The 10964-nt window shown below is 40.6% G+C and overlaps 1 protein-coding gene across 1 annotated transcript in view; it reads right to left on the reverse strand.

Moving 5' to 3' along the window:
* SETD3 (SET domain containing 3) overlaps nt 1–10964 on the reverse strand; it is a 76902-nt gene that overhangs the window by 45813 nt on the left and 20125 nt on the right. The window contains exons 2-6 of the mRNA XM_019552490.1: nt 9905–10015; nt 7429–7521; nt 3932–4080; nt 3198–3270; nt 2341–2597 (exon numbers count right to left, since the gene is read on the reverse strand). Coding sequence (XP_019408035.1) covers nt 2341–2597; nt 3198–3270; nt 3932–4080; nt 7429–7521; nt 9905–10007 — 675 coding nt within the window. The 5' untranslated portion in view covers nt 10008–10015. The remainder of the gene's footprint in view (nt 1–2340; nt 2598–3197; nt 3271–3931; nt 4081–7428; nt 7522–9904; nt 10016–10964) is intronic.

The raw sequence follows: 10964 nt of genomic DNA on the forward strand, positions 1-10964 counted from the left end.
GCATAGGGAGGGAGCAAGTTGGGCAGGGCTGGGGCTACTGCCCAGCTGGGGCCCAGGGCCAGAAAGTATGGCCATAGGACCCCAGTGGGGAACAGGACAGAGCCACAGGAGGCTCATCCAGGGGGCATGGGGGGGGAGCTGGCTCCTCACCACTGTGCATGCTTCCAGGAGGACATGTGCCCCTCAGGTCTGTGCACGGAGTGAAGGCGGGCTGCCCGCTGCAGGCTCAGGCTTCCTGCCCTTCTGGCTTCCCCCCAGGGCCTCCAACAAAGCCCAGCAGGTGAAACTTGGCACGGCAGGGCAGAGTGGGACCGGGCAGGGTAGCTCCTTGCCACTGCACGGCCCACAACACCCTGGAGAAATGCCCCCTGCCTGTTGGCAGCAGCAGGGGCAGTGGCACAGAGCTGTGCTTGTCACTGCTACCAGGTGGGCAGGGAGTACCTCGCCATGGCAACACGGCACTCACAGCAACAGCAACGAGCTTCCCTGCTCAGCCCCATTGCCTTACTATGCTGGGTCTCGCCTGCTGGGCCATGGAAGGCCTGAGGGAAGGGCAACGGAGTGGGGAGCCTGAGCCTGCAGTGAGCAGCCAGTAACCACCTCCATCTCTAAACACAGGATCCATTCTAGCTGTGCTTCCCACAGGGGAGGAGTCAGGCTCCACACTCCACTCCACCTTGGGTGGCAAGTGGGGCTCGGGTACTGCAGGGGGCAGCGGCTGTGACCACATAGCCTTGGCAACTGGGGGCCCCCTCCAGTAGGGCTGTCAGGGCTGTGGGTGGGAGTGAGGGTCCTGGACCTGCATCCTGATGCACAAAGGGGGCAGAGGGAGCTCTGATTTTCCATGATAAAAAACCCAAAATCAAATACCAAAATTTATAGGTACTTAGAAATTATTTTATTATAGTGATTGAGGCACTTTTAGGCTTTCAAATTGTTTCAAATTTTTAAATATTAATAGAACATATTGTGTTCAATTGAAAGAGAGTGCGAGTGTGATTTAAAATTAATCACAGATTTTGGATTTTTTAAAATTCCTTTTTTTCAAAATCAGAGATTTTGCAATTTTTAAAATGGAAAAAAACCCAGGATCTCTGCTCATTATTTGTTTTAAAAGTTATCCCCAAATTCATATAGGAGTTTCAGTGCTTGACAAAATGGCATTCTAATGGGAGGCATCATCCCAAGTTATTCTGGTCAAGGATTTGCCATCTGAATAACTTTTGATCTTAGGTGACAAACAAATTATTAGTAGGAAAGGTCTGAATGACTAAAATTCTTATTTTATTAAAGTTTGGAAAGTAGAAAAAAGATCAAAAGAAGTGTCCTCTAGTGTACCCTACTGTGAACTTGAAAACAGTGTCATGTGTCCCTTATATGTGGATTATGCCACAAGTAGCAAAATATGCTGGCTACTGATCTTTCCTTAGCAAAGACGCACCACTATTCACTCAGAATATTGACTGACATCTAAGCTTAATCAAAGTAGTAGCTCTCTTTGACTTGAGTTTGCAAACAAACTTTTAAAAGCATACTTCAAAAGTACAGTGAAAAAAGTTAACATAAAGCAGTTGTCTTATTATTCTACAGATACATTTTTTCTACCAGACAGACACCACTTTTGTATTTAAAGGAAATCTGCTGAAAGTAGTCATATATTGCTATGCACCAATTTAAGACAGACTTATGATAGAGACCCAGGGGTATCAAACCATCCAGCCATGAGGATGGTAAGGGGCACAGGGCTGGTCTAGGGGCTGGATCAGGTTCACAGACTAACCCCACGTGCAACAGATAATATCATGGACCAGATGACAGAGCTTGATCTGGCCTGTAGGTCGTATGTGACACCCCGATACAGAAAACGTAATAAAACTGTAGTAATATCAAATTATACCAATATCAGCTGTTACAACATTACAAATGCATGCTGCTGTAACAATAAAAGTGTATCAAAACTACTACAACTTTACCTTGTAACATTATCTTGTACGGGTCACAAAGTTACATTGTAAGAGATTAGGTTCTCCCAAGTAGCACTTCCTTCTCTTTAAAAGGAGTTAAAAGGTGGTTTTGTCCATACCTTTACGTAATTAGTTGATTCCTACTTCAATTAAAATTATTTTGCTTTCTTTTAAATGTATTTTACATTTTAACAAACCTACTGATGTGAAATTCCAACAGTATTTACACAAAAAAGAAGAAATTATGTAATGACTCCGATCTCTTCAGCTTTTTGAACTGAAAAGATCTATTCATTTATTGCCAGCGTGTTACTTCTTTTCTTCAGAATTCCCAATAAAAACACCGAACACCACAAATTAAGTTTAAGCTACTTACTTGAATGACTTTGTAGAAATAGGCATATTGTCGAGCTGTGTTTTTATATTGGCTGAAGACATCATGTATGGCCTGAGTTGACTGAAGATACTGAACTTCATCTTCTTCAAAATACAGAGGAGTATTATATTCACTAGGGAGAGTTTGAATGTATGGCAGCCAGAAAGAATTAGGACTGGCTCGCTCACAAAGAAGATGAAATGCCAGTGTGATATTGCCCATGGCTTGGAGAATTCGATCTTGAGAATACAACGATGCTGAATTAATCCATTAAAAAAAAAAGGAAGGGGGGGAGGAGAGGAGGATTAATGACTTAGTGACTAGTGTCATGTTTTCCAAAGGCAAGATGTTATTAAATTTTTTGTTAAATTCATATGATTCAAAATTATCAAAAAATATTGAGATTGCCAGCGTATGTAGCTGGCTGAAGTTGATTAAACCGAGTGGTGGAATAACTCTTCTTAAAAGCCTGCACTACATCTATATATATTTTATCAAAAAGTTATGTTTTTGGTCTGGCTAAGAAAAAGATGAATTAAAGGTAAGATATCAGCTCAGTAGTTTCATTTAAAACACACTTCATCACCAAATACTCTACAAACTGTTACAAATATTCAGGAATTAAAATCCATTCACATTAAAATGCAAACCCCAAGGTAAGGTACCTGATGTACACTGGATAGGAAGGAACAGGGGAATTAAATTCTGGTCACTGTCACTTCAAAACTCTAGGTATTTCAAACCTGCTGTTTAGATTACTAAGCCATTCTTGTACTGATTTGCAGGCCTGTGGCAAAAGACCCTCCACCGATATGGTCCTGCACATACTCTTCAGGAAGTGTAGAAGTTATTCTTACCTAACACTGAATTTTTGGCAGATTCAACCGTCATCAGCAATTTCCTAGGAACCCAAAGAAACAGTTCTTCTGCCTGGGAGGAGTAGCAGAAATACGAAGCAACGTAACAAGGAAATTCAAGGCTTAATCTATAATTTACATGAAATATAACAAGAGTATCTCAAATATAAAAAGCACATCTTTTAAAATCAATTTAGAGGTTTTCCTCTCTCCCCTTTTTTTAAATCCTAAAATTAAGCTTAACCAAGACTCTTCTACCATCTGCCACAAAGTAAATTGAAATATGATGGGCACTTTTTAACATTATGACAGTAAAAGCTACAACACAGGTTTAAATAAACAAATGCACAAACCATAGCAAGAAAGAGTTTTAATAATACTATATCAGATGACCAGAAGGCATCAGTATTTTTTTCCATTAACCCTGAAATAAATATTGTAATGTTCTTCTGCATGACACAGAAACATGCGAGTTCTAAGAAGGGATGTGTAAGTGAATAAATATGGGTTTGTGAATCAATATTTACATTTTCACAAAGCTTATCAGTTAATTATACAAAAAAATACTGCTCTAACATTATTTCTCGGGAACAGAATTTACAATAAAAGAATTAGTTCCAGTTAACTACATACGCAGTGTGCAGAAATTGAAATGGAAAAAGTATAGTTTTAGTATCTTGCCATTATACTTTCAAACATGGTTTTCTAATCTAGTTAAATGTTTGCATGCTCACCTTTATCTCTCTTGTTGCTTTCAAACCAAATCCCTCTTCTTCAAAGTTAGCTATTTCAAAACCCTCTGTGGAAGCTCCATTTTCAGTGGCCCACTTCATTAGGTCAGGGAAATAGTCTTCTCTTTTCCCATCAAAGGTAACAGACAAACCTATACACAGTTTAAAAAAAGATACAGAAATAAGATCCTATAGGCCAGAAAAATCTAATATAAAAGCACATATAAACAAACTCTTAACTATCTCACAGAAGACCATCTTTGAAGAGGCTGTCAAAACTAGTCTTTGTTGCAAGTGACTCAGCAGTATAATAGTCATATCCAATTTTAGTCAACCCAGACATTCTGCCGGATTTGCTTACCAGTCATCTTTGAAACACAGCCACTCAAAGTAGCCTGAGAAAAAGTATGCAAGAAAGCCATCCTCCTTTTCTCATTTAACTGAGGTCAGAATGAAGACATCCTATTGCTGAGTGCTGATAATAAATGCACTAAGCAGAAAATGCAGGTAAATAAAGAGAGATACAGTGACAGACTTAAGCAGTAGGCTACAACTTTAGCAATTTACTGGCGAGATGGGTATTCTAAAATGACTCCATCCGATCCTTCTTTCCCATCATGTATCAAGCATTAACTTCCTCTAGCATGGTGTGCATAAGCTTCAACTGTATAGCCCAGGAATGTCCAACTTCTGAGCAGCTAGGACTGCAAGCTGCTCAGTCACACACTGAGGGCCACACCTGGGCCACAATAATCCCCCCAGCCCTCCCCATTGCAGTGCTTGGGCCCCACCTCGTAGGTATGCTGCAGCACACAGGCCCCCTATGTCCATGAATAGTATGCAACACAGCTCTTCGCCACTCCCTCCTCCACTGCATGGCAGAAGACCCACTGCACAGCACTGACAAATGCTGGCTGGGATCCATAGGTCCCTGGGGACTCCAGTGGCAGCAGCAAAAGAACAAAGGAAAGGATGGTGCCTGGTCCAGGAATCTGGGGCTGCAGTGTATCCCTTTGGGGTTGCATGTGGTCCACAGACCAACAGTTGGACAGCACTGGTATAACCCTTGATTACCAGAAGATCATCCTAAGGCTAACCCTAATATACAGCTCTCCTCCAGATTCTTACTACACTCCTCCCATGAAGGCTTCTTGTTTCCAGTTCTCCTACAAGCATAAAGTTATAAATAAAATCCCAGGTATATATCTTTTGCATGAGGTGGCCTCCTTAACCTTTATCTGTGCTGAACACCACACAGAGGGTTTGATAACACTCCCTAGCCCCAGCCCAGATCCAGTCTCTCATGTCAGCCCCCTGCTTCTGACAAACGCATTCATAATCCCCAAGAATCTGAGGCCAAATGTACTGAGCACTCGTGTGTATGACTGCCAAGCAGTCTGCAAAGAGATTCTAATTAAGCATCGATAAATCTGTTCATGACGAAAAGAAAAAACTTCAGAATATCCATTTAAGGAAGTAAAAAACTTACTGATTTTACTTTGACTGTATATTTTAAATCCAACTTCTATTGTAAAATGACAGTACAAGCACTGCTAATGCTCTAATCTTTGACAGATACGTTAATAAGAAATTATATTTGCCATTATTGACAAAATAGTTTTTGAACGAAGTGAGAGTTTAGTATATAGTATAGGGCTGAAACACTTCCTTCATTTCATCTTAACTTCTGTTTGTTATCTTCCATTGAACATATTTAGAACCATGGCCTCACACTTCACTGTGTAACTTCCATGGAATTTGATAGATGTTTACATTTTCTAGGACATTAAATGAACAAAGCACAACATTTACTACTGTATAAGGCTGAAGGATTGCATTTAGAATTATTCTATGCCCACTCCAGAAACACTCCTCTTGTTTAAAACATACATTTTTCCTACTCATAGAGTGTTAGCAATCCCTTCATGTTGCATGTACTGCTACAAAATGCTTATATTGACCAAAATATCGTTTCTTTTACATGTAAAATTTTGCTCAGAAGCCATGAAAAACATTAAAAAAATAAAACTGTAGGTTCTTATGAGCTCATAGTAAAAGTGTTCTAAAAACTTAAGTAATTCGGCTTCATAGTCTCCAATCAATCCTATTCAAGAGCACTGTAGAATGCAGACTTAAGCATGTGCTAACTGGCACAATTCTTCTAATAATTTAAAACTTGTTTCGTAAATCAAGAGTAGGTTGTTCACATTAGTGATACATGCCACCTGTTAGATACATTTGTATTTTTTAGTGACACAGAAAACCCTTTGCAGCCTAACTGCTATGCTCCCTCCAAATAAACGCAACTGGGGAAAAGTATATGCCCACCACACAAATGTAAATGAGTTATTGGAACAGGATTACTATGGCTAATCAATTCTACATTTTCAATGCAAAACACATCTAGTAATGCAATATTAATATTCACACTGTTTCCATCCTCTGTAAGATTCTTTTTGCCACTATACCATTCACGTTGAAATGCAAAGAAATCAAGTAGCATGAGCCCCGATCCAGTTCTACTTTTAGGCAGGTATGTAGTACTTGCAGAGTTAACATCCGTTGCACAGAACAGCATTTTAGGCCACTTATGCAGATTACAGACATTACGCCCTTTAGAAAGGCTTTTCTGAAGTCATGAAATAGGCTTTTCATACCTTTTATCCCAATACTTTAGTTACTGGGGCACATACTTAGGACTTGGAAGATCTACATTTTAGGCCCCCAGCACCATGAGGGGGGTTTAAATCTGTATCTCTCACCTTCCGCTAAAAGTGCCCTTATTCACCAGCCGAAGGGCTAGGCATGGCCAAGAGAAACCTCTACTCTTCCTACTGAAACTGGTCCCTGTGGGGCCAGAAACAGGGAGTGTCTGAGTGACAAAGACACTGCTCTGGAAGGTGACGAGTCCTGGATTTTGGCCCCTGTTCTGCCCTTCCACCCCCATACTATTTCTGTGTTTTGCGTTTAATAGTCACTGGATAAAAATGGACATACAAGTAGCATAGTTTTTGCCCAGTTTCAAGTGATTAATGCAAATCACTGCTGCTACTAACGTGTCACTCAGTTTCTGATAAAGAACTCTAGTCACACGTTGGCTACAGTGATATTATCACAAACATTTTTACTCAGCCATTAGGAAATTGTGCTATAATTTTTTTTCTTTTTGAATAAAAATGCCCTTTTCACACAACCTTTTAAATGGGGGGAAAAATATAGTTATGCAAGATGTAAGATTTGCTTGTGGATGCCATATTGACTTCAACTTTGTGTCAGTCTGCTGATCTTGTCAAATACTATTTTTAAGTAGCATTCTTTCCTATGTTTGGAAAGATTATTTGGGTAAATGTGATATCTTTTATTAGACCAACTAAGTAGTTGGAAAAATTGTTCTTTGCTTTTCCACATCTGATTAGGTATTTTGCATAGACGACAGTACAATGAATGTTCTGTGCATGATGCAAGAGTTACACAACATTTTACTTTGTTTTCATATCCACCTTTTTGTTTTTTGCGGATTTTCTCAACAAAAGCTCGTATCTGCACATACTCTTCCCACTCTTTTCCAGGACCCGGGGTTGGGCTGCTGCATTCTGGAAACAGAAATACCCATATAAGAACATTGTTCAACGGAATACGCTTCATTCAGTGGAGAAGAGCCTTGCTTTCGGTTCCCTGCTGCTGAACCTGACTGGGAAATGTTTCTTCACTTAAAACACAGGTACACAGTATTTCCTACAACATTATACATTTCCTATCTTTAATATGTAGATAGCAGATGTTTGAAATTCTCCTATATCACTTGCTTTAAAAAATGTTTTATTTTGATTCATTCGTTTATTTGCCTTCAGAAATAAGATCAAATACTGAGAATTATATAGGATGAGGAAGAAAGGGACAGAAGGTTTTTCTGAATCAGTAAAGATCTTTACTGTAACGGAAGAAGGACAATACAGTGATGAATCACCAAGATAAAGCTTAGCATTGCACATATTTAGCCTACCTATGTTAATACAATGGTGTAAGACATCCCTATAGGGGAGAACTAAAAGAAATCTTGTTCTGGATTACATCAACAGCAAAGATTACCTTACTAAACCAATTTAAAAACTAGACTTTCTTGCTTGAAGATCATCTTTGCTTTCTAAATATTAATTTAAAATTAAAATAAAAAGATGAAGAAAATGGCATGCTCACTTAAGTCGCACTGCAGAATTGGTGATGTAGTCCAAAACAAGATTTATTTGGAGGGAGCGGGGGTTCCCCTGTAGGGATGTCTTACACCATTATGTTAACATAGGTAGGCTAAAAATGTACTGATCATGTGCTCTGCTAACTTATATTTAAAATAGTCTTAAGGGGCTCACCAGCCTGAGCAACAGTGATTTCAAGACTTTTTTTTAGCACGGCACATTTGGGTATATTTCAACAATAGTAAGATTAGGACACACTTTTTAATGGTGGTGCATGCTGTTGCTGCCACTGTTGTGACAATAGTGTAGAGAGAGATCAGATTTTTTTTTATTGCCATGTCAAAGACTTGCTGTCCTTCAACAACCAAATTACAAAACCATCCAAGTACCATCAAAGCTGACAAATTCATCAGTAGCAAAAATTTGACTGATATTTTAAGCAAAGAGAAGGACTGGGAGAAATCATTGGGTGTGCTCAAAATCCTTTAAACAGGAGTTCTGTTCTATTCGTTCCGTATCTCTAGGAACCAGAGCTGAATAATAAAACTACATAAACAGAAGATATTTTTAGCCCCTTGAACAGAGATGTATCAATGAAGAACACAGTTCTGTAAATTTGTGTCAACATTTCCACAGGTAATGCCTAGGGGCGCGTGAAGAGGGCAGTAGTCAATTCTGATTTGGCCCGATGCAGGGGACAGCAATTCAACTAGTTGATTTGGATCACCGTTCTGATGATTCCGATTCGGAGAATCAGCGATTCAGCCATAGACAGAGCTTTATATGTTTTTTCTACAAGCACAAGATACTCCCATGGGGTGCTTCATCTGCCCCACCATCTCAGCGTTTATGAGCTGCACCTGGTACCTCAAGGTACGTAGAAAAAAAACAAACAAACCAACCCCACCCCCCCCAAAAAAACATATAAAACTCTGTCTATGGCTGAATTGAATTGGAGGCTTCCAATTTGATTCGGAGAGATAAATGGGTCTCCTGATTCGATTCAGATTCAGAGATTTGGCCATCAAACTGGGCCAAATCGAATCAGTGACCACAGCTTCGTACAGCCCTAGTAATCCCACTCCTTCTGGTACCATAAGCCATTAATTCAAATATTTTCCATTTTGTTAAGCAGAACTGTATAATCCTCAAGAGGTTCATCTAACATGTGCTTTACTGCAGAGATAATTACTCAGCTCCACAGTAAAACATAACCATCAACACATGCACCAGTATTAGAGCACAGTAAACTAACTCCACTGTAAAAACAGGGGACAGTACTGTCTCATAGCAGAGTACTTAACTGCACTGAAACACATGTAGATGTTGACCAGCTGGGGGCCAGCACAGGCCTACTCCCCCTTCAGCTCAAATTACTGCTGTCCCGGGTGCATGTGTAGACGCTACACCCAGGAGCAATTTATTCCAGCTCAAAGTGCTCCACAGCTTATCATTTTTCATTAATTGCATATGTAGATGCACCCACGGCCAGCCAATTTAAAACACAGCTGATTTGCCTAGTAGGCTTGCATAGCATTTTTTAAAAACAATGTAGGCACTATATAGGTAAGAAGAATAAGCCTGGAGACTGCATGAAGTATGCACTACCCACCACACAGACTGCATTATTGAAATTATTGAAATTTGGACTAATTTAAAAAAAAAAAAATATTCCAAATAATTATGCCACCTGAAAAAAAACTGCACTCATTATTAAAAGAACATAAAGATATTTTTGTTCACTCAGTGCACTCTCCCATGGCGTTACACAAATTAAACTTACTTTGTAATAATTCATTTATTAGATTCAACATTTCTTTTGGAGAAACTGTTGCTGTGGCTCCTGTACCTGACTTCTGTGTTTTGACTCTGCTCTTCTTCCCCATCTTCCAAACTAGAAAAGAAAAAGGGACAAATTGTCTCAGATTACTAAGCAACAAAACACTAATGGAAATATGAAGCAACAGAACCCAACTAATATTAGATGCTCAAGAAAAACAAGCATCATAGCTAGCTCATACAGACAGATAAGCACGCAGAAAATATTTTTGAGAGGGCCTGAATGCAAGACAGGCAGCTTGGCACATTTGAAATAAAAGTTCATGAAGTTTCCAAATAAAACTACAGTTAACATTACAAAAGGGTGGAAAAACACATAGGATGCATCCAGATGAGCACACATGCTTCTTGCAGCACCTCAAACCCCTTTAAGACACTGCAAGAGGCATGTGCGGGTACAAAAAAAAGTTCTCTGCACTGCAAATATACAGCATGGGTGAAAAATGAAACCCCTGGATATCCAGGGGTCAAACAATACCCTGGGGGGGAAAAGCGGGTCAGAGCATGGTCTGGGACCATGCCCTGAGGCAACCAGAGGCTCAGTCCTCAACAGAGACACTCTGGTAACCTGCCACAGCATCTCTGTGGTTGGCCCTTTCCCCAGTGCTGAAGCACACGGCCTCCCCGTGCAGGGGAGGCAGCAGTGCAAGCTGCAGGGACCTGGACTGGCTTTGTGCCAGGTAAGTAGGGGGGCTGGGGAGGACCCTACCTGGCCCCAGCCCCCATTCATTCTCCCTAACCCCCCGCTTGTTTCCCCCCACTCTCCCCACACACACTGGCAACAGCAGAGAAGGAGCAGAAGGCTTCACATGCACCCCCCTGAGTGTAGCGGTGCACTCCTTCAGACTTCAGGCAGCTGCCACTATTGGTGATGCCTGTGGGTGGTCGCCACTTGCCTCCCCACTGTCTCACCCCCAGAGGCATCTGTGGGCAATCAGCGATCACCACTGGCCACTGCTGTCACTGTCAGCAATATCTGCAGGTGGTCGCCATTCGCCACCCCT

This window comes from Crocodylus porosus, unplaced genomic scaffold (assembly GCF_001723895.1).
Source record: "Crocodylus porosus isolate Cpor-Errol unplaced genomic scaffold, CroPor_comp1, whole genome shotgun sequence".
Lineage (NCBI taxonomy): Eukaryota > Metazoa > Chordata > Crocodylia > Crocodylidae > Crocodylus > Crocodylus porosus.